At 38.9% G+C, this 25,035-nt stretch overlaps 1 protein-coding gene across 13 annotated transcripts in view; it reads left to right on the plus strand.

The window, feature by feature from the left end:
- The window catches only part of CDC14A (cell division cycle 14A), a 206,701-nt gene that overhangs the window by 11,856 nt on the left and 169,810 nt on the right, over positions 1-25,035 (plus strand). For all 13 annotated transcript variants that reach the window (XR_003971058.1, XM_030326596.1, XM_030326595.1 and 10 more), the window contains exons 3-4: positions 9,376-9,451; positions 23,122-23,214. Coding sequence is in view for 12 of the 13 variants with exons in the window: in XM_030326596.1 (XP_030182456.1) it covers positions 9,376-9,451; positions 23,122-23,214 (169 nt within the window). In the remaining variant the exon portion in view is untranslated. The remainder of the gene's footprint in view (positions 1-9,375; positions 9,452-23,121; positions 23,215-25,035) is intronic.

A 25,035-nucleotide genomic window follows, 5' to 3' on the forward strand; every position in this document is an offset into this window, starting at 1 on the left:
AGAGATAGGTAGGGGCTGCACCACCCTGGGCCTCACAGGCAAGTGTGCGAATTTTGCTTTTAATTCCAAGAGCTTAGAGAGGTAATATGATCATCACTGGATTTTATAGTAATTATTTTCCTTTTCAAGGCCTTATTTGCTTTATGAAATGTGAGGAAGGTTAGTCTTTTATGTACAGGACATCAGTCATCCTTCTGTTTTCTACCAAAGCCACAAGGATACTGTCCTCATAGTCCTCTTGCCTTTAATACCTGCCATTGAATAAAGGGGTTAATTTATACTGCTTGAGAATGTTTCTGTGGGAGTGAATTTTAATTTTAGCTGTGCATTCCTGAAGAAATGTATTGTTTTCATTCCTGTGAGTCTCAAAGGGGGTTTTCATTCATTGACTTGCTCCAAAGAGGGAAGTCACAGAATGACAGACTCTGATGCTGGAAGGTTCCTTGATACCATCTAGTCTGTTGTTTGGCTTTAAGGCAAAGTTGCAACACTAACCCATTTTATAGCAGCAGCAGGGCCTTGCTATTCACCCCAGGTTAAGAACGTACAAAGTGGAGGACGCTTCCTCATACTTCTGGTGTTGTGTACCTGGTCTTTCCTAAAAACCTAAACTAACGTACCAAAGAACAGGAGTCAGAGTGGATATTGGGGTTCTCTCCTTACTTTGTCATCTCAACAAATGTCAAACTTCACGCAGATAAGTAAAGGGTAATGAGATCAAGCTTCCTACCGTATGAAGCCACTTTCTGGTCTGTGGGTTTGTTCCCCAGCTGTGCAGAAAGCATAGTGAATTTCAAGGAGAAGGCTGTAAGGTTCTTCCCCTTCCTGGAGGGGATATTCTGAGGGAAATGCCTTTGTACCCAGAATCAACACCCTGAGAGGGCAGAATGTATCAAATAGGGTGACTAGCCCTTGGGAAACATGTGACCTGTTGAATGGGTTTGTCCGATATGTATAACTAGAGTCTTAGACTCTTTAGACTCTATTTTATATACATGTAAATGTATATATACACACGTATACACATAATATATAATATATATTATAGTCTATAATGGCTGGAAATTGGATATATGATATGATATGATATTTGAAAGAACTTTAGAAGTCTTACTTCAGCAGCTTTATCTGATAGATGAAGATGTGGAGTCCCAGAGAGGCTAAGGCACCAGCCCAGGGACATTGAGTGATCCGGTGGGGACTAGAACCCTTTACTTCCCAATGGTCTTTAGTTTTCTGTCAGACTCTATTTGACTGAATGGAGCTGGGGAACTTCTTCCATGTGCCGACTCTCTTCCCAGGCAGACAACATCAATGTGACTGTGGTTTGTTAATGCTACAAGGGCTTGAGCATAAGCCTTGAGCTGTAAGGGCTTCGGACTATACTTTGATCTTAGATTAATGTTTGCTGATCAATTGAAGCCTTTTTGAAATTTGATTATTAGGGGTTTCAGCCATGTATAGGAGCTTTATCATCTGAAAGGAGGAGTGTGGATAATATTCCAGAGATAGGGAAGGTAATAGCTGATTAATGTCACCAAAAATTTATATGCACACACACACATATAATCTCACTGTGCTTTGAAGGGTATTGCTACTTAGCATTTATCACACTGAGATAACATATTTACTTGTCTTCTCATTAGGTGGTGAGCACCTTTTGAGTAAGGAATGGCAGTCAGCAGGCTTTCAGTAAATATTTGAGTGAGTGAATGAATGAATAGACAAAAACTGTCAGCAGCACTGGTAAAAAATTCATGAGTTGGTACACCTTAAAATGACCTTATAGAATTTTTCCATCTTATTTATAAAGCAGGTAACCCCCCCCCTTTTTTTTTGTATTGTCAGCACTCTGATTAATATGCTAACTTATAGTGCCTTGCTCAGAGTAGGTGCTTATAAATTGTATTGAATGAATGTGTGTTGCTTGGAATATAGCTCATCTTTTTGCTGAGGAGTTGAAAATTTTTAGATGAAAGTTCTTATATGTAGAATAAGGTACAAGAGTGCTTTAAGCAATGATTCCTCTGGGAATGGGCCCACTTAAGTTTGTTTGAAAAACCAAACACAAAATAATGATATGTCATAAACTTCATAAATCTTGTGAGAAAAGCTAGACATTTTGGGTATAACAAAAAGGCTTCTAGGTCCAACTTGTTTTTCCCTTCAAGTCTGTAGGACCAGCACTATGGGTGTTAGGTGACCTGTGGATACTGGGTGACCCTGTGGGTAGTGGATGACCCTGGTTACATTTGCTCTGATCCTTGGGCTCCCATTTCTTTGTCCTCTTCAGAAGGAGATGACCCTCCCCACTTGCAGGACTCCAATTCTTTTAATTTCTTTCCTCCCCAAACAGGAAAGAGTTTGATTTTAGCTTTTTATACTTACTGAATAACAGATAGATGAAATGATTTTTACTTAATAGTTCATGAATTTCATTCTGGTTATTGACCCATAATTGGCCAACCTACAAGGGGAAATTTACGAATAGATAAGAGGGATTCATTTGATCGGTCATTCATTCATTTAGAGGGAAAGCTGAAGGTACTCTGAAATAATAAAATAATGTATCCACGGTTTTCCTTGCCCAAATGAGCCCACATGAGACCAGATTACCCATCTCTCCCCCACCCAAGAAAAAAGAGGTGGCCATTGCTTGGCTGTGGCTCTGGAGGCCTCTTCCTGGGAATTGCCAGAATGGAGAAGACTCTATGTAGAGTCATTAATTTCAGGCTTAGGAGCCCATTCAGCCCTCAGGTTCCTTTCATGTGTCTCTACAGGGCTCTCTGCCATTTCTCATCCCCTTTCATTGTTCCCAGGTTGATGACCTTCCATTTCTTCTCTTCTACCCTGAGCCCAACTTTTTCATTCTCTTGCCTTGGTTGCAATTTGCAAGTTGCTGAAGTACATATTTTATACTTTTTAGCACATTTGACTTACTTCAATTGATATCAGTTGGTTTTTGTATTTTAATATTTCTCTCTAGTAATGATCTGGCCTATTAAATGTGTTTCCATTTCCTCCCACCGCTGGTAAGGAGAATTCTTATGAAGAAGCATGTTGTTGCTAGGTATTTACCCAAAAAATACAAAATACTAATTCATATGAATGTATGCACCCCAGTGTTTATAGTAGCATTAGCCACAATAGCCAGATTATGGAAACAGCACAGGTATCCACTGATAGATGAACAGATAAAGAAGATGTGCAATTTATATGCAATGGAATATTACTCAGCCATAAAAAAGAATGATATCTTGGGGTGCCTGAGTGTCTAAGTTGGTTAAGCGTTTGACTCTTGATTTTGGGTCAGGTCATGATCTCACGGTTTGTGAGTTTGAGCCCTGCATTGTGCTCTGCACTGACAGCGTGGAGCCTGCTTGGGATTCTGTCTCCCTCTCTCTCTTCCCGTCCTCTCCTTTTTCTCTATTTCTCTCTCAAAACAAGTAAAAATAAATTTAAAAAAAAATAATGAGGGGCTCCTGGGTGGCTCAGTCAGTTAAGCATCTGACTTTGGCTCAGGTCATGATCTCATGTTTTGTGAGTTCAAGGCACACATTGGACTTTGTGCTGACAGTGCAGAGCCTGCTGAGGATTCTCTCTCCTTCTCGCTCTCTGCCCCTTCCCCACTTGTGCTCTTTCTCTCAGAGTGAATAAATAAACTTAAACAAAAATAAAAAAAAAAAAAGAATGAAATCTTGCTGTTTGCAATGGCATGGGTGGAGCTAGAGTATCATGCTAAGTGAAATAAGTCAGTCAGAGAAGGACAAATACCATATGATTTCACTTATATGTGGAATTTAAGAAACAAAACAAGTGAGCAAAGGAAAAAAAAGAGAAAGGCAAACCAATAAACAGACTCTTAACTGTAGAGAACAAACTGATGATTACGAGAGGGGAGGGCAGCGGGGGGGTGGGATGGGTGAAATAGATGATGGTTAAGGAGTGCACTTGTGATGAGCACAGGGTATTGTATGAAGTGTTGAATCACCAAATTGTACACCTGAAACTAATACTACACTATATTTTACCTAACTGGAATTTAAATAAAAACCTAAAGAAAGAAAAGGAGACTGTTGTTGGAAGGTGTCTTCTTTACTCATGGCATTTTATTATATCAAAAGTTAGTGATAACCCAGAGTGGTGGAAGCAGCTGTGACCGTTTTTTGCCTCAATGATCTTGACATTTTCAGAATCAGTTAGAAAACAGTCAGAAAACAATACAGAAACATAAAACAATATTATTATAAATGCAGTTATATTCTTAGCAATGCAGGCATTGTGAGGAAAGGATATATAAAATGGCCTTAAGATAGAGTTTGTTGGGGCGCCTGGGTGGCTCAGTCGGTTAAGCGGCCGACTTTGGCTCAGGTCACGATCTCGCGGTCCGTGAGTTCGAGCCCCGCGTCGGGCGCTGTGCTGACTGCTCAGAGCCTGGAGCCTGTTTCAGATTCTGTCTCCCTCTCTCTCTGACCCTCCCCCGTTCATGCTCTGTCTCTCTCTGTCTCAAAAATAAATAAACGTTAAAAAAAAAAAAAGATAGAGTTTGTTGGCTTTGTATTTGCCTGTGGAAGTTCTGACTTTTGAAGACCTGTTCTAAATTGCTGTTGGCTGGAGACGCCTGGGTGGCTCAGTCGGTTAAGCGTCCAACTTCGGCTCGGGTCATGATCTCACTGCTCGTGAGTTCGAGTCCCGTGTCGGTCTCTGTGTTGACAGCTTGGAGCCCGGACCCTGATTCACATTCTGTCTCTGGCCCTCTGGCCCTCCCCTGCTTGCTCTCTCTTTCTCTCTGTCTCTCAAATATAAAATAAAACATAAAATTAAAAAAAATAAATTGTTCTTGGCTATGCATAGGTTTTGACTGAATTTCTTAGTATGACTTGAAGCTCACCCCACGTTTTGTGAAATATAAAAGCTGGCCCTTTGAGCTTCAAGATTTTGTGACGTGGGAAACTCTCTGGGTTCAAGTTGTTTTGCTTCTACCTTTAAAATGGTGCTATGGCCAAGATGGAGGTATACCTTCTTCATTGTAGATATCTGATGCTCTTACAGCAACTTGTTTCTTTGAGAGATAGTAGAGGAGAGTGGGGACAGGATCCTTTTCTATTTTTCTATCTTCCCCTGTTCTAGGTCCCAAGTTGTCTTTTTGGAAATATGATTCCCTTGAACAAAAGAGGGTAGGAATTACCAGAGCCTAATTTCACTTACGGAAATAATGTGGGTCTCTGAAGGGGAAGGGTATCAACTGTCTTCAAACACTTTATCTGTACCTCACTCATGGTAGTTGGTATTTTCTCCAGTGTTGTATAGTTATTTTTGTTCTCATTTTATCTTTTCATCTTGATCAGTGTTTTCTATCGGTGCAGAACATTTGCTGCATTGATGGAAATATATATTTTCATTTTCCAAATCAGTAGTCATTAGCTACATGTAGCTTTTGAATACTTTAAATGGGCTAATATGATGTGAGAACTGAATTTTTAATTTATTTAACTTTAATAGTTAATTAAACATTTTTAATTTGAATATAGTGGACACAAAGCTACATTAGCTTTGGGTGTACAGCATAGTGATTCAACTTCTCTATGCATTATGCTGCACTTACCACAATGTAGCTACCATCTGTCCCCCTACAGCACTTTTATGATACCATTGACTATATTCCCTAGGCTGTACCTTTCATCCCTGTGGCTTATTCATCCCACGACTGCAGACCTGTATCTCCCTCTCGCCTTCACCCATTTTGCCTGTTCTCATCCCTCTTCCCTCTGGCAACCCGCAGTTTGCTCTTTGTATTAATACCTCTGGTTCTGCTCTTTGTTTATTCATTTGTTTTTGTTTTTGTTTTTTTTTAGATTCCATATATGAGTGAAACCATATGGTATTTGTCTTCCTCAGTCTGACTTATTCCACTTGGCATTATATCCTCTAGGTCCATCCATGTTGTCACAAGTGGCATGATCTCATCCTTTCTTGTGGTTGTGTAATATTCCACTGTTGTGTGTGTGTGTGTGTGTGTGTGTGTGTATGCATACACACCACATCTTCTTTATTCATTCATTTATGCATGGGCATTTGGGTTGCTTCCATATCTTAGCTATTGTAAATAATGCTGCAATAGACATAGGGTGCATAGCTTTAATTAATTTAAATTTAAATAGCCACAGGTGGCTAATGGCTACCATGTTGGACAGTACAAATTGACTTAAGGATGTAGTGTGTCTTTGATTTACTTCTTCCTGTGTTTTTGGAGTATACTAATGTGCTTATCTGATGTTTGGTGAAACTGGTATGTTTGTTAACTGTGTTGCTTCCAAAATGACATGTGGTTAAGTTGGCTGTGCAATTAGAAACTCTACAACTTTGAGTTTGAGATTGAAGTTGGCTTCTAATGGTTAGCACAAAAATGGAATTAGATGCCTTGAATTCCTTGTGCTTTCCTGAAATTTGTTCAAAGTGAATCTAAAATGCTGATAAAACCATAGTTAAAAATTCTAGATTTACCTTAACATTCTGCAAGTGTCAACAGTCATGTTTGAGTAGGGGAAAAACAGATTAGTTAAGAGCGTTGCTTCCAATAACTTAAGGACAAGGAAATCTGTGTTAGAGTTAGGACTACCTTAATCATGCTGGTAGGTGCTTATTTTATATTCTTTTCATTTTGATTCTTTTGAATGGATTCTTGTTCACCATCCAAGACTGGTCTGTAATTAGGTATAATAAGCACAGTTCATTTTGGATTCATGTGTATTTTGTTTATACTTACAACACAGCATCACACTGGGGACTTTAGAAATAAATATCTTTTTATTTTTTATTTTATTTTTTTTAAGTTTACTTATTTTTGAGAGAGAGAAAGAGAGAGAGAGAGAGAGAGAGAGAGAGAGAGAGAAAGTACGTGCACAAACTGAGGAGGGGCAGAGAAAGAGGGAGACATTAGACTCCGAAGCAGGCTCCAGGCCCTGAGCTATCAGCACAGAACCTGACGTGGGGCTTGAAATCACAAGCTATGAGATCATGACCTGAGCCGAAGTCAGATGCCTAACTGACTGAGCCACCCCGGAGCCCCAATAAATATCCTTTTGTTTCCAGTCATTGCACGTTTTCCTTTTTGGCAACCCTGTGTTTTTACTCTCGTGAAGCCTGTGTATAGGGACAGGAAAATTTGGTGTTACCTGGAATATAAAGTTCCAAAATATTACACACTTGCTTAATGTAGATAAAATATACAAGTTTAGTATTCTTATGTAAGGCAAGTGGCTCCTGGCAGATTTGATGCAGTGCAATGACATATCTATGATACTGTAGTTTAGGTAGCAGAAAAAAATTCAATGACTCCCGCAAAAGAAAGGTCTTTTGGGGATGGGTTTTTTTTTGAGACTTGTTGATATTTAGAAAATTTATGGTCCAGGCTAAATTGAATTTGAGCATTAATGAGCAAAAATTCATAATGAGAACTCATTCATTGAAGTTTTAATGTTACGAGCAGGATATTCTTCTAAGCTTGTAAAGTATAACATACAATCCTTGTGTGAGAGGCTTACTCTGTAGTTGGGCAGGTAGGATCTACACTTAAAGATAATTCACAGCATGTGATAGTGTCTCAGGTAGTAAGTTTGGGGAACTTTGAGAGGAGGCTAGTGTTTCCTAAGGGTGACTGGAAAAGTGGGATTTGAACTGGGATTTTGAGGAAGCTAGAGAGGAACAGAAAGAGAAATAGGAGGGCACTCCAGGCAAGGAGATCAATGTGAGCAGAGGCTTGGATTAAGAATTTGCACGGAGTATTTGGGAATAAGGAACGGATGCGTTTGTTGAAATGCAGATTCCATATGGGACCCATTAGGGGATAAGGTCATCTTGGAAGCTAGGGACATGAAATGTAGGGCTTTGATTGCTGGGCTGTGGAATTATTCTGAGGGGAGTAAGGAGCCATTACACACCTTTGAATGGTGGGAAGATACGTGAGAAGTGAATATTGTGAAGATTAATCTCTGGAGTGGAATACAGGATGATTGGGCAGGGGAGAGGGAATTTAAACAGTGAGGATGTGAAATGAAGAGCCCCTGCACTTTTGTTGCTAACGTAGGACTAGAGAATCAAGGGATGACTTAGAGGAGTAGCCTTTCTGGTAAATGAGAATGAAATTGATATTTATTTGTTGCCCTTTTGTGATTGAAAGTTTTCATGCCCAAGTAACTGGGAGAAGCGAGAAGTGTTTTTAGTCTGGTGGGCTGATTTGAAGGAAATATGGGTTGATTTTATTTATTTATTAAGAAAACATTTTTTTTCTTAAAGAAAAAAAAATTTAATGTTTATTTAGTTTTGAGAGAGAGAGTGAGACAGAGCATGAGCAGGGGAGGGCCAGAGAGAGAGGGAGACACAGAATCAGAAGAAGGCTCCATCCAGGCTCTGAGCTGTCAGCACAGAGCCCGACATGGGGCTCAAACCACGAACCATGAGATCATGACCTGAGCCAAGGTCAGATGCTTAACCGACTGAGCCACCTAGTCGCCCTGAGAAAACATTTTTTTTAATGTTTATTTATTTTTGAGGGAGACAGGGCAAGTTCAGAGGAGGGGCAGAGAATGCTAAGCAGGCTCTGTGCTGATGGCAGAGAGCCCAATGCAGGTCCCAAACTCATGAACTGTGAGATCATGACCTGACCCAAAGTAGGATGCTTAACTGACCCACCCAGGCTCCCTTAGATGGGTTGAGTTTTAGATGTTCTAAGTTCCAGGTGACGGAAGGACCTGTAGATGTAGGTTCGGAGGTGGTTGGAGATGAAAAGACTGATCCTGGGTCTCACTTGTAGGAGCCATCGCTCTTCTGTAGGGTCATCAGTGAAATTCATGATAGTGGGTAAGAGAGATCTGCAGACCGCTGACTATATCCTGGAGATGTCTGCAGAGAGGGAGATGGGCCAGTGTGTCATATAATGTGGAATGTTCAAGGAGAAGAAAACTGCAAGAAGACCACTAGGTTTAAGATACTCGAGAACTGAGAGCAAAGTTTGAGTGGAGTAGTTAGAATTGGTGACTAAGTAGGTGATAAATCCAACTCGGAAGTGAATGCACATGTTATGTTCATCTTGCTTCTTTTGTGGCCTGCTTTTTAATCATTTTACTGAGTGTCCTGGCAGGGAGATAAAACAAGGTGGAACTCAAAAATGTCCAAATAGTTCCTTGTTAAGAGACTAGTTACGGTAATTGGGTGAAATCATTAGTTATTTGGAGTATATGAATCAGTTATATAATGACCCATATTCCTGAAGATAACTGAAATTTGCAACTGTAGTGAAAGTAAAAATGAGCATTGATGTTCCTGAAAATTATATTTCTACTAAATACTGCTTTTTTTTTTTTTTTTTAATCCCAGTTTTTATGCAGATTTTGGACCTCTGAACTTGGCAATGGTGTACAGATACTGCTGTAAACTAAACAAGAAACTGAAAGTGAGTACTATGGTGATGTTTATATTTTGTTATTGGAAATTTTAACTTTGAAATCTGATCACTGGGACTGCCGTGCACACACCATTTAGTTAGGTAATCTTGATCTTTGGATATTTATTTGAGTAGTTTACTCTCATATAAATGAGAAGTTGAAACTGATCCACCTGATTACCCCATAAAGGACATGTTAACCTCTTCCATTTTTCAGGATGAATTGAAATGTGAGCTGAATGAAGTCATTGGAATAGTGATCTAAGAAAGAAAGCACAAATACCTTTCAGGTTGCTGTTTAATGAGTCTATCAAATTCCTCCCTAGGATGGTTTTTCTGAAACCAGGTGGTGAAGGCACTCATCACGGCATCGCAGTAGCTCTCAAGCTTTTCCTGTCTGATCAAGATTGAAATTTTTATGTATTTCTTGGAGGTCATCTTTGTAGAGTTAGCAGCCAAGTGGGATGGATGAGCTAGTAGTGATACAACAGGGACTTTACCTGTTGTGACAGAATTTGGATCATACATTCAGTATTCATCTGTATTTTTTTTTTTTATTTTTTTTATTTTTAAAAAAAAATTTTTTTTTTCAACGTTTATTTATTTTTGGGACAGAGAGAGACAGAGCATGAACGGGGGAGGGGCAGAGAGAGAGGGAGACACAGAATCGGAAGCAGGCTCCAGGCTCTGAGCCATCAGCCCAGAGCCTGTGACGCGGGGCTCGAACTCACGGACCGCGAGATCGCAACCTGGCTGAAGTCGGACGCTTAACCGACTGCGCCACCCAGGCGCCCCTCATCTGTATTTTTGATTTACATGTTTTTTTTTTTTTTCCTCTTAGACTCTAAACATGCATGAGGAAAAGCATTACATGTAATCCTGGTTTTGGTAAATTTATTTCATCACATAGAGATATTTATCTTTGTCTTCCAGTGTTCAAAATGAGGATCTTAAATGTAACGTTTCAGTTTGGAAGGTCAAATACTACACAGCATGCGGTTAAAGATAACTGCGAAATTATAATGCTCAGGTGGCTTATTCTTTCTGCTAGTTACAGTGTAACTGGTGTGACGATGTACAGTACTTTGTACATATTAGCTGTTTAGTGATCTTTTGATTTGATTGATTTTTATTGAACTTAGGGATAAAAGACTGTCTGTAGTGGAGAATTTCCTATAAAATATGTTGTATATTTATGAATTCATAGATTTTTGTCATTGATCTGAAAATGCTAAATGGTCATGGAATGAATACCAAAGAGATTTTTATTTTAGTCAATAATCATATAACATAAGGTCTGTTGCAATCAACTGTTTAAAGAATTAATTTGTAAAGTATTATCTGACTTGAAAAGGTGTATGTAAATTCCTTTAACTACACTGGTCTACATTTTTCAGAAAAGAAGCTACTGCCTATAGTTTAGAAAATAAAGTGGAAACTTTTGTAATCACCAGGGAAGCAAATAATATCCTAAAAAGGATTTAATATAAAAACATAAAGTGGACTTTTAGTGGATGATTAACAAGGAAAGGATAGGGGCGCCTGGGTGGCGCAGTCGGTTAAGCGTCCGACTTCAGCCAGGTCACGATCTCGCTGTCCGTGAGTTCGAGCCCCGCGTCGGGCTCTGGGCTGATGGCTCAGAGCCTGGAGCCTGTTTCCGATTCTGTGTCTCCCTCTCTCTCTGCCCCTCCCCCGTTCATGCTCTGTCTCTCTCTGTCCCAAAAATAAATAAAAAACGTTGAAAAAAAAAAACAAGGAAAGGATAATCCATAAATAATTGAAGGCTATTACTTCCTTTTGAGGACCTAGGAATTTTTTTTTTTTTTTTTTTTTTTTTCTTTCTTGATTAGCCCTGTTAGTATGTAGTTGGTATGAATTGGGTATTACAATTAACAATTCAGGACCTGACCATTACTTGGAAGATCGAAGAGAAAAGAATCATTATTTCAAAAATAATTTTTTTGGTCTGACTCTGTCTTCTGCTTATATCAGTTACATAAAAGTAGATGGCTTGAGTAAGGCTATTTTTCTACCATATTTTACACCAAACTGTATAGGTAAGTGTATACATGGACTTGTTTTGATTTGTTTTCATTTACAAAGCTTTCTTTCAACATTATGCAAGTTTAATAAGAGTTCAGCAGTCCCTTGGTTCATTTCAGGGATCAGGTAATCTGATGGATGCCTGGAAGGATATTTTTTGCTTTAGTACTGCTAGTAGATACCCTGTTACTTGCTGAAGGAATGAATTTTCAAAACCCAGATGTTGATAAGTCATGCGTTATCTCAAAGCATCCGAGTAGAATCTCTACATTGGGAGAAATGACTTGACTACCAATTTGAAGCTGCAATTGCTTCAACCTCGTGTAATCTCAGTTTCTTTAGCTATAAGATAGGGATTATAGAGCTTTCACAGAGGGGTGGTTAGGAGTATATTGCAAAAGCCTTTGCAAATTTTAACGTCTTCTACAGAAGAAAGTTACTAATGGAACATTGATGACTTTGAATAGGAAATAACAATAACATTTCTTCAACCAAAGTTATGAACACCTTCCCAGTCTCCTGGCTGTCATTTCCATATGCAAAAGCTGTTTGATATAATTTTAGGGATCCAAATGACAATTTAGTCTAGCCAGTTCATTTTATGGGTGCAGAAAGGAAGGCCCAGGAGAAGCAGGTGACTTGTCCAAGGCTACAAGGTAAAGTGGGGGCTAGATTTCAAGGCTTGTGACTTATTCATGCTCCTCTCCACCTTCATCACTGGAGGAGCCTCTGTGGTTTATAATCTTCATGCACTCACCCACAGCACTGCCCCAGCTGACTTTGCCCTGAAAACATGTCCATAGTGGCCTTGAGGCTCCTCTGCTTCATTTGCTCCAGTGACTGTTACTGCCACTCCAACTACGTTTCTTCCAGGAACTCAGACTCCAGGCTTTCCTGCTTTAAATGTACCCTTCTTGTTGCATACCTCCCACATTCTGTCTCTCTCACCTTCGTGTAATCTCCAGGCCCTCAGGCTCCCTATTTTCTCAGTCCGTCGGATCCCTGTTGGTGTTTCTCGTCTGCAGCCTGTGTTCACCCATTTTGGTAAGACCTTTGGGCACCTTGCTTCCATGCCTTTTGTCTTGCTTGGCCTCACAGCTCCCACCCTTGGTGTCTTTCCCAGTGGATGATTTCATGCGCTAACTTACTGATTTACTCAAGATTGCGGTACTCCTGCCACTGCTGGCTGTGCACTTTACCCTGAACCACACCCGTTGCCCCACACAATGGCTTGTGACGTCCAGTCTGACTTGAATGTCCTTTTCCCCTGGTTTGGTCACTCCTTGTTCTTTATGACCTTGTTCAGACACCGTGGCTTCTAGGAAGCATCTCCTTGTCCTTCTGAACAAGGTTGGAGGTGCCTCCTGTTTGGAGATCTTTATTATTGATGAATAATTCCCTGTTTACATTGCTCTCTTTCACTAGACTATACCCTCCTAGCAGATGGAGACATGTCATAGAATTCAGTGTCCCCAGTGCCCAGCACAGGGTCACCAGGCACACAAACTTCTGTTGACCTTATCACGATCCCCTTGACTTACAGGTCCTCTTTTATCTTTTTGTCTCTGGAGGTTTCAGAATACTCTGCCCTCACTATTTTCATCCTCACTACGCACTGATTTCTTAATCCTTGGCTGTCTCACTTTTGCTTTCCTTACCCTGCTGAAACTGCTCTAGAGACATCTTAAAGACCAGATATGATGGTATTTACTTGGTCCTCAAACCCTACTTCTCTGAATAATTTGGCACAATTTTTTTTTTTACAGTGAGAAAATTTTTTTATTTTTTAATTTTTATTTTATTTTTTATTTTTTTAATATATGAAATTTATTGTCAAATTGGTTTCCATACAACACCCAGTGCTCATCCCAGAAGATGCCCTCTTCAATACCCATCACCTACCTTCCTCTCCCTGCCACCCCCCATCAACCCTCAGTTTGTTCTCAATTTTTAAGAGTCTCTTATGCTTTGGCTCTCTCCCACTCTAACCTCTTTTTTTTTTTTTTTTTTCCCTTCCCCTCCCCCATGGGTTTCTGTTAAGTTTCTCAGGATCCACATAAGAGTGAAAACATATGGTATCTGTCTTTCTCTGTATGGCTTATTTCACTTAGCATCACACTCTCCAGTTCTATCCACGTTGCTACAAAGGGCCATATTTCATTCTTTCTCATTAATTTGGCACTATTTTAACTGATAACAGCTTCTTAGACTACTGTTCATGTGTGGTTTCCTAGCTTTTTTAGGCAACATGTTATTTTCTACTTTGACAATTTTTATTTCTTCCAAAAAAGCTTTTATGATTTTTTTCTCTTTTATTTGACACCTTATGTAGATAGGTAATATTTTGCAGTGCATTCTGTTCCAAACCTAAATTTTTAGTTTTTATATTTTCAAAAGGTATTTTTTTTCAAGTTGATGATTTGAGGCAGTGATTTATTGCTATTTTTTTTGTGTGTGTGTCAATATGCCCTCTATTCCCAGGGATCTTTACTATAATTATGTTGATTAGAATGGAAAATTATCCGGCAAACATCGACTTAGTTTCAAAAACCAAAGGCAGAAAACACCATCACCAACAAAAAACCTATTTTTAAAAATTTTAAACTATATTTTAAAAAGTGTAAGTACTAAGAGTTATGCAGTAATAGGTTGTAGTTTGCAATTTCTGGTCAGTAGTTACTGTAATGAGGGAGATAGTCCAAAAAAAAGGAAGATTTGTTGAAATGAGAACAACTGGTAAAACTGTGTACGTTGTTTAATGTAAAATGCCATCAATGATTGATAGATTAGACCAGAACTTGCTAATTTGGTATTTCAAGAAATCCATAAGCCCCTGAAATTATATTTAAAATTTTGTGTGTATTTATATTTTCTTCTTAGAAGATTCATAACTTTTTACAGATTTTTTTAAATGTTTATTTTTGAGGGAGAGAGACAGCGTGAATGGGGGAGGAACAGAGAGAGAGGGAGACACAGAATCCGAAGCAGGTTCTAGGCTCTGAGCTGTCAGCACAGAGCCTGACGTGGGACTGGAACCCACAAACTGTGAGATCATGACCTGAGCTGAAGTTGGATGCTTAACTGACTGAGCCACCCAGGCACCCCTTAACAGATTCTTAAAGGGATTCTTGGCACAGACAATGGTAACAACACTGGGCTAGGATATACAGGCTTCTAAAAGGGAAGAGTGTTTTAACAAAAGTTAACATAGTGATATAAAAAAAAAAAGTACCTTCTTTAAACTTGGTCATTTAAGAAAATCTTTCAATGACTGATACAATAATATGAAAGTTTAATAATCCTATGATTGAACCAGCTTTTCCTAAAATGGTCAGTACAGTTTTAACTGCTGATTTCACTTTTCCTTTGAGAAAACTAAAACCTCAGTCTGTGAAAAAACTATCTAAGAGCATCACTGAAAAAAGGGGACATTTTCTAGGGCAGTGATTTTTTTTTTTTTAAATACTTGCTCTTATGAATCAACAGGATAATTATAGTAATCTTGAAAACTGTTTTTAAAAGCTTTAAAAGAATATTGACAGAAGTGTAATTTTAAATGTACAAAACATCCCACATAGGCCTTTCAGGTTAAAAGGAGAAGGGGGGGTGGGCCTGGTGAAATGGACAATTGTATTAAAGCACTGAGTACCTGGCAGATGGTGGGGGCTCTGGGAATGTCCTTGTTGCTGAATGAATCAGTGCAGTAATCCTATCTGGTAACCAGGCACCTGCCAGTGTATCAGGTAGTTTGTACACAAGAACTCTTTTGATATAATGATCAGACCACCCTCTTATTATAACTACAAATACATGTTGAGATTTCCTCATGAGGTTATATTCTGTTTCAGGTTCATGGGCTTTGGGGGGGAAGAAAAACAAATTATTCTGGAGACAGTTCACGTAGTTTAAAGAAGTATGAGGCGTTCTAAAGCAATGTTAATTCACATGGGAGTAGGCATACATAGAGTTTGCAAGGTACAGAGTCCTTCCTGATTCCTTCAGAAATCCTCAGGCAAGAACTTCTTTAATGGAGAATCCCCAAATGCCTTCCACCAAATCTTTATGAACAACTTTTCTCTAACATTTTGATTTCTACTCTGATCACATGTGCCATTTCATTAATGAAACATACTGGGTTTGAAATAAAATGGACCACACAGAGACACCTTTTTCTTTTTAAAGAAACTACTCAACCTATTTTGTTTTAGCTCTAAATGAAAACATAAACCATATTTTGTTTTGTACAGCCAAAGAAAATTTTCAAGAATATCCCTTTCCTGGGAAAGTTGGAGGTAAAACATGTAGAGGTCATGGCTGCTGACAGGAAGACCTGTTCATTTTATCGCTTTTGCAATGAGGTGACAACTGATTGCTTTGGAGACGCTGATTGCTGCAGCCATTGCTGGGCTAGCCTAGTCACCTGTAAGAGAATGATGCCTTGGTCACCACGGTCCCCATGCTATAATCTACTTAATCTGAGCGCCATCACTGGCAGAGCTTGCTTGTTTAGGGAAGTGCATGGGTTCTGTTTTTTTTTTTTTTTTTTTTTTTTTTAATTAAAGAGCATATTGTCCAGGCTGCAGTAATGTCTTCCTGAGCTCCATCAGGCTGATTTACAGTTTAATTAAACATGGTGTTCTAACCAAATGATATGAAGATTTTACTTTTAAGCATGGCAAACAACTTTACTGGAAGGCTACTTAAAAAAATCTGTTGTTCTGAATGATGCATTAGCTCTTGTTTTTGTTTTTTCCGTTTTGTGGGATTTTTTTTTTTTTTTTGGCTTTGAGCTGAATTGCACTATCTTCGACCACCTCTTGTTTTGGAATGGTTGAGTGGTTTGTGGTCCCCTGCCCTAAGCTGTACAAGTGCATGATTTGTTATGTCACTGCCATCCGAGCAGAGCCTGGGCTATTTGTGACTCGTGTAGCATGTCAACATTTTCTCTGAGTTGCTGTAACTGGTTTTTCTCCAGGAGTGAGCCCTCCAGAATGCATCGTTTCACATAGCTTTCCTTTCTGAGATAGAAAATGGCTGCCTAGGGTCAATACCCTCATCTTAATTTGTATTGTTCTCTCATAACAGTTGTCGTACTTCAGTTTATAAGTACTGTTAAATGTTTATATGCTAGATTGCATGCTTGTCATGATTTACATAGCAGTGGTAAAAGTCTGATTCTCAGGTAAGCAGTCCAGGTCTGGAAATTTCTATAGGTTCGGTTATATTAATTAATAGATATTCAATACTGTATTCTATCTTTTATCTAGTTTTTACCTTGCTACATGAAATAATTACTTTACCTGTAATTAAGATCATTCCATTGCTCCTAGCTATGCTGTGAATGCATCCCTCGGTAGTCCTTCTCTTTTGTTCGTAATAATCCTTGGCCAGTACCTCTCCCTTGGTTAGCATCGAATATTCATTCTACTGTGAGTGCTATGAGATTCGAGACTGAGGTTCTGCTCCCCTTGTTACCATGTCGTTCAACACTGTGTTTGGCACACATCAGCTGCTCAGTCCATGCTGACAGAACCCACAGACTTCCTTCAGCCACAGTAACCCAGCATGCAGCTTCAACAAACTGGTTGCCTAGGGGGCTGCATTCAGTTCAGTCATGCTTTCTTAGGCATGCATACTCTTTAAAAACTTTGAATTCATCGTCAACATCTGTAATTTATGAAAATTTCCACTTAATTCTGAATTTTTGGCTTCTTTTACATATTAAAGTGTGTGATAGTGGGCTCAGTTTCCTACATGAGAGTAGGAGGTTGGAGCTAAGTCTGCTTGGGATAGGGCATGCTCTTCTGGTTTAACACCTGACCCACTTCAAATTCTTGGCCCCAGAGAGCATCTGAACTTGGACCCTCTGGAAAAATGCCATTTAAGGCAGCTCAGTTACTGAATCATTAAAGGAACTTGTTCCTAAGGTGTTATCATCTGGAGTGCAAGAATTTACAAATTGTGATACAGTTTTCTGAGGAATCTGGGGCAATGTGTTTTTTATGACATGCTTTTAAAAGGCATTTAGCATGATTTGGAGTTCCTAAGAGAATTTAAATGTCTTTTGGGGCTACTTGACCAAATGGATAGTGTTTTAGGAGCCACATAAAACATTTCCTGGGGTGACAAGTCACATTTTTATGCAATAGCATAGTGGATTTTGGTGTGCCATCCCTGGACTGTCAGCATCAACATTACTGAGGAACTTGTTAGAAATAAAATTCTTGGGCCCTGGTCAAAAACTCTGGGGTTGAGTCCCAGCAATCTGTATTTTAATAAGCTCTCTAGGTTACCCTGAGCCAGTCTGCTAACAGGATTAAATATAATAATAAAATATAACTTAGATTGATTTTTTTTATTTCTGAAAAGTTTTAGTGAGATTAATTAATTCAACCAATTCTGTTGACCTGAGAATTATTTAAATTTTGCACCATGAAACTTACTGTGACCTTATAAATTGAGATTTACCAAAACTATCAAACTCAGTGAGAGATTTCTGAATTTCTAACATCTACCATATTTGCTGAGAGAACTCAACTGTCTGTGATCTGACATAGGAGAAATGTATTGGCCAAGTGTGATAAACCAGGCCGTCTTTGGCTCCTGACTTATGTTCTCTTGGTAAAAGAGAGACACAGAATATTCATTATACTTTGGCCTTGCCCACGATCTCTGGTTTGGGAGTCACTCTGTGTCTGGTCAAATTGGACCCCTCTGGCACTGTTGCTATGCTTTAGGAAACGACGGACTGTAGCAATAAATGTTAGCTGTTATTATAGAGGGCTGGCTGTGTCCACTTAAGAAAGCTTAGAAGGATATATACTGCATATATACTGCAGTTGCTAGGTAGAAATCTGAAACAAATGTGGATAGGGGCTGCAGGTTATCATTTGTAATTGGTCATGTGCAAGAGCAGGCAACTAGGCCAGAGGTCTTAGTATTCCTTCTGTGACATCCTCAATCCCTTTGTATTTAAGGCTATATTCATTTGTTTTTCCAGTGTCTAGCATTACTTTGCTATTGTACACAGTGTTTTTGCAATCTCTGAGCTGCTCATGTAAAGCAAAAAGAATTTGTTAAGAGCAGATAGCTCACTGAAAGCCAGAGGTGATGGTCTAACTTTGCAAGGGCTCTCCTTGAAGGGCCTAGTCAGCATACCCGGCCACAGAGGAGTTGGGCCAGAGTAAGGAAGAAGCAGTTCCGGTTGGAGGCATTAAGTTCTCTTGGTATTGGGGTAGAGTCTGAGAAAATACCTACTGGGCTCATTCATAAAATGGAATCCTTTTATCTGCAGACTGTCCCTTTCTTCTTCTCCATGGTAAGTTCCTCCATGAAAGATCTTAAAAATGAGCCAAAGGTTTCTCTAAAGGTACTGGAATCATCAGTGTCTCCAATGGATAGTATCATTTCTTCTGGAGTGCTTTAATATGTAGTAGGTTTTTTTTTTTTTAATTTTCTTATTTGTAAGTAAGCTCTACACTCAGCATGGGGCTTGAACTCACAACCCCGAGATCGAGAGTAGAATGCTCTACTGACTGAGCCATCTAGGCACCCCTGTAGGTTATTTTTCAAATTTATTTTATTTTTTTAACAAAGGGACATGTTTAATATTTAAAAGTAGAAAATATTAGTTTATGTATATCAATCTAATCATACAAAGCATTAGCTAAACAATTGGCAAGATGTTTTGTTATCCCTGAAAAAAAATTTGTTTTGAGTAAACTCTATGGCTAGTGTGAGGCTTAACTTATGACCCCCAAGATCAAGAGTTGCATGCTCTACTGACTGAGCCAGCCAGGCACACCATCCTTGAAATTTTTCATTTCAGTACCAGGTTATCTGCTATGTTGAACAGCATTGCTGGTGTAAGACTGGGGCAGAGTGACCTATAAGAGGGAGGCCTGGCCATGGCAAGGCAGAAAATTAGGAAAAGGCCAGTATGACATAAGATTTTTCTCTGTTATCATTTACTTTGAATTAGTTTTGATTCCTTGAGTGAGAACTGAGCTTCAGTGATCTGACCTGGGAGATACTGGCCAAGCTTCACTAATCAGATCATTTCTTGATTGTAATACTTTTGAGACTTTACTGAGAAAAATAATTGAATTCCAAAAACCTCTAAGCAAGGTAAATGCTAGGAGCTTTAAAAATTATCCTAAAAATTAGATGGAAACTATCGTTTAACTGATATAAAAAAGTTAGCTATTGTAATGTACAGCATGGTAATCATAGTTAATAATACTATATTATATATTTGAAAGTTGCTAACAGAGCAGATCTTAAAGGTTCTTATCATAAGAAAAAAGATTTTGTAATTGTGTATGGTGATGGATGTTAAAAAATTATGTTTCCATCCTATAGGCAGCTTCTAGTAGGAGATATTTAAAAATAGTTAAAATTTGTAGGTATATTTTATGAAGAATATTCTTTATCTGATGTAATTTCTGTAAGCTTGTAAAGTTTAAAAAATTCTTCTGAAGTCCGTAAAATTTTAATTTGTATTATATTTACTTTAATGCATTTTTAAGTTTACAGTGAAAAAAAAGTTTCCTTCAGAATTTCATCCTGTAGCTTCATGGTTGCTGTTGGAGGGTTCAGGGAGGTCTCTGCATCCCAAATACTTTAGAATAAGAAAGAAAAAAACAAAAACCAAACAAAAGCAAAAAGTTTGAAAGCAACCAAAAAAACTGTTGGTGATGGAAGCACACCATTATGAGTTTGTCCCTTTTGGCAAGTGGATTTGTAAAATAAATTTAATTCCACATTGTTAAATGATAGCAATTGTTTGCTGTGAAATCTAAATTCTTAGTGGAAAAAGGCATCAGAACACATAATCCAGACTTCAGGATCAGTTGTGGATATTTTTCTTCCCCATGAGTGTTTTAGGGAACCAGTAAATGTAATTAGTTAGGGGCTGGGAACGAGAAGAGCTGAGTCCCTTAGGCTCAGCCTGACTCATGTTTACGGGGGCCTGGCCTGTTTAAGGCAGTGTTTAGGTGTTTGGGATTAGACACCATAAAATATGCTTATATCTTAAGGGCTTTGACTCTCCGTTGGGTAAATCAAGCCTAACTTATTGATGGAGAACAATAGGTGGCAAAAACAAAGCAAAAGACAGACTTGCAACAAGCAAATACTAAAATAACAAAAGGAAATGTCCAGCAGACTGTTTTCTCAAATTGAGAAAGCAAGGAGACAAGTGTCAGCACCATTGATAGTGACCTTGAAGTCTTTAGATAACCTCAGTGTTTTGACTGAACTGAATTGAATAAAATGTACTTTTTAAAGCTTTATTTCATAGGGATAATTTACTAAGCCTGTCTGGAAATAAGGACCTTGGTAATGAGACCCGCTTTGAGGCAAACACTTTTCAAAGTTCAATTAAAAAAATTTTCTTAATGTTTATTTTTGAGAGAGAGAGAGAGAGAGAGAGAGAGAGTGAGCAAGCCGAGGAGGGGCAGAGAGAGGGAGACACGGAATCTGAAACAGGCTCCAGGTCTGAGCTGTCAGCACAGAGCCCGATGATGGGCTTGAACTCACGAACCGTGAGATCATGACCTGAGCCAAAGTTGGACGCTTAGCTAACTGACTGAGCCACCCAGATGCTCCTCAAAGTTCAATTTAGAAGAGCAGTGCCATTTTCAGAACATGTGATTCTGGGTTAGGAAGGAAGTGCCTGACTTGGGGTGGTGAGGGTTTCCAGGCTCATTGCTGGGATACATATAGCTGCATTTTCTGTGGTTACATTAAAAAAGCCAGAATGTTGCAATTTCATGTAGAATGGACTTCAGAGTTTGAAGAGTTTCTTAACTTACAGAAAACAGCAGGGTGAATGAAGAAAGGTACGTAGTTAAGGTCTCTTACATTTCTTTTTTTAAAAAAAAAATTTTTTTTTTTTCAATGTTTATTTATTTTTGGGACAGAGAGAGACAGAGCATGAACGGGGGAGGGGCAGAGAGAGAGAGGGAGACACAGAATCGGAAACAGGCTCCAGGCTCTGAGCCATGAGCCCAGAGCCTGACGCGGGGCTCGAACTCACGGACCGCGAGATCGTGACCTGGCTGAAGTCGGACGCTTAACCGACTGCGCCACCCAGGCGCCCTAGGTCTCTTACATTTCTAAAGGGGCTGTAAAAGCAGGTATTCTGTGGGTTGTAGTCAATATGTAAGGTATAGAACGCTGCTTTTACAGTCAGTTTGAATTTGTAGACAAATATTAAAAGGTACCCATGTATCTGTGTTTTGAAAGCCATTTGTCAAAATACTGTGACTGTTTTGAAATATGAAGAAATTGAGCGGATTTCATTTAGTTGCGTCAGTGTTCTCATTGTTTTATGTTTGAGTTTGCTTAATACTTTGATTTCATTTTAACACATCTTTTATTTGCACACTTCTTGTCATGTTTAGCATGTATGCAACATACTAAGTTGCTTATTTTGGATTTAGCTGAATCCTTGAGCATGTAGCATATTGCATGGCATATAGCAGGTGCCTTAATAAAACTGTTTGAATCCATGAATTTAACATATGGTTATTGCATTAAGATGTTTGCTGATGTGACCCTTTTGATGGTTTACCTTTTCCCACTAGCCATTTATTTTCAGATAATTAAAAAGGGATTTTTATAGAACATTCTAGAAAGAAAATATTAATATTGATGTTCTAGTTAATATAGGCACTTGAAAATTTTAGAAGAAAATAGACTGATTGATACATTTAAAAATAAACTGTCTAATATGAAAAGTAAAGATAAATTTTCTGGAACTGGGTATGGTATGTAGAGAAAGAAAAAGGATGAACAAATACTCACCTGTAAAAAAAGAACTTACCATTTGTGGCAACATGGATGGACCTAGAGGGTGCTAAGTAAAATAAGTCAGACAGAGAAAGACAAATACCATATGATTTCACTTATATGTGGCATCTAAAAAACAAAACAAATGAACAAATAGCAACAACAAGAAAAAAACCCAGAAACAGATTTACAAATACAGAGAATGAATTGGTATTTGCCAGAGAGGACGGGGGTGGAAGGATGGGTGAAATGAATGGAGGGGATAATGAGGTACAGACTTCCAGTTATAAAATAAGTAAGTCATGGAGATGAAAACTGCAGCAGAGGAAATATAGTCAATACTATTGTAATAATGTTGTGTGGTGACACATGGTGACTGGACTTATCATGGTGAACATTATGTAATCTATAGTACTGTTGAATCACCATGTTGTACACCTGAAACTAATATAACATTGTATCTCCACTATACTTCAATAACAAAAATTAAAAAAGAAAAAAAGGATGACTAGACTTTGTGTATAAGATTTAGAGTAAATCTTCCAAAATGGTCCCCATTAATAAAGATGCCAATAATTTAATTATTTCTCATTGTATGTCTCCCTTCTTGGAGAGAAATGTTTGTTATATTGTCAAATCTGCATCATGACTGGGCTGCAAAAAGTCTGAGCCAGTAACCCTCATCCCTCAAATATGCTCATGGACAATTGCCATAGAAATGAAAGTTGAAAGTTGGTACATTTCACTGATTGTGACACATCTTGGAAGTTGAGATGATGTATACCTTCTGTATATTTTAACACTGTCTCTATGGTTACACTCTTTTTATTCCCTCTTTTTAGTCATACAGTTTATCAAGAAAGAAAATAGTGCACTACACCTGTTTTGATCAACGGAAAAGAGCAAATGCAGCATTTTTAATAGGTGCTTATGCTGTAAGTACTTTTTCATGATTATTTTCTATAATCAGGCCAATGGAATGCTAACACTGTCACATAAAATCCAGGCCAGTTTTTCAGTGGAATTGGGAGATGGTGAAAATTACTAGCACCCTGGGAATTGATGTGGAATGGAAAGTGTGGACTACTATCCATGGGCTATTTAATTCTCAGATTTTATTTGCTAGTATCTAATGGCAGAGTCTCAGAACCACAATGGGGAGCTTGGGTCCCACAGTTGTATGGGTGTTTTTATTTTTTCAACGTTTATTTTTATTTTTTTTTTTGGGACAGAGAGAGACAGAGCATGAACGGGGGAGGGGCAGAGAGAGAGGGAGACACAGAATCGGAAACAGGCTCCAGGCTCCGAGCCATCAGCCCAGAGCCTGACGCGGGGCTCGAACTCACGGACCGCGAGATCGTGACCTGGCTGAAGTCGGATGCTTAACCGACTGCGCCACCCAGGCGCCCCTGTATGGGTGTTTTTAAAAGAAGAATATCCAGAAAGAATATATCCAGGGAAAAGAATATATAGTGGAACATTTTTAAAGACTGTTGAGGTGTTCCTTTTTTGCATAAGAGGAAATCCTAGATTGCATGGGGAAGGATTGTTATTATTATATTATCATTATCCATCTACTAATCTATATACATGTTTGCAGTAGGCAAACCAAATATAGGTCCTGCACATATCACACTTCCCTACTAACTAGACAAGACTTTCCCAGAAACGTTTTGATTGCAAATTTTGTTCTCTGTAAGTACTAAAACTTAAATGTGAGTTCCATGTGAATGTGCTACAGCGTTTTGGTGTGACTATTTCTAGAATTTTCTATATGTACTGGGATTGGACAAAAACTTGGAAGGCAGAAGCCCACTAAGGCTAAAACTCATTTGTAACCTGTAATAACTTTTTAGGGACAAGTGTGATATCCATGTAGGAATATGCTGGTTTAAAGGCAGGGAAGAGAGGTGTCACTTCCCATCATCCTTGGGGAGGGTCTGTGCTTCCCTGAAGCCTGGAAGCACACTGCTGTGTGACCTTTCCAGGCCCTCCTTCTGAAGATCTTGAGGGAAGGAGGCACCAGCTACTATGTATCACACTCTGCCACATTAAACCGAAAGCTCCAGGGGAAAAAGCCCAGACAGATGTGGTGTTAGAAAGACTGTCAGCTGTTGCAGGGTGTAGGCTGAGAATAGCGGCAGGCTGACAGCCTGAGTGCAGCCTGGGGCCTTGTTTCCAGGGCTGAGATGCCCAGCTCTGGCCAACTTTTCTCCCTGTGGTGTGGCCACCATGAAGCCGTGGGCCATCCCTTGTGGTACTTTTCTTTCTCACTCTGTAGGCAGCAGGGTATAATACAAAGAATCTTGACTAAGAATCATAAAAACATTTTTTCATCCTGAAGTGGCTCTGGGATGACGGGTAAGCCACTTTATCTGTCTTTGCTTTATTTAGTTTCCTTATCTGTAAAATGATAGGGTTGGATATAATGACCTCTAAGTTTCCTTCAAATTCTGAGGATACAAAGATTATTTGTAGCACCAGCCAGGCCATTGCTTTTGTTTTAAAGGCACACATGAAAAGCTGGCTGTTGGCATGAAGGCTTAGTGAAGTGCTGGTAAGCTGAATGAAGCAAGCATGCTTATTTTTCACTTTACATTGATAATTATTACTCATTTGGGACTGATAATTGACAGTGTGTTTAGAATATGGAGAGCCTGTAATAACCTTTGGATTCAAGCCATGTAAACAAGGGTTTCTTCCCTGAGGGGTTTGGTGATGCTGTGTGAGCATGTTCTCCGCGAGCCCTTTGTCAT

This window comes from Lynx canadensis, chromosome C1 (genome assembly GCF_007474595.2).
Source record: "Lynx canadensis isolate LIC74 chromosome C1, mLynCan4.pri.v2, whole genome shotgun sequence".
Taxonomy (NCBI): Eukaryota; Metazoa; Chordata; class Mammalia; order Carnivora; family Felidae; genus Lynx; species Lynx canadensis.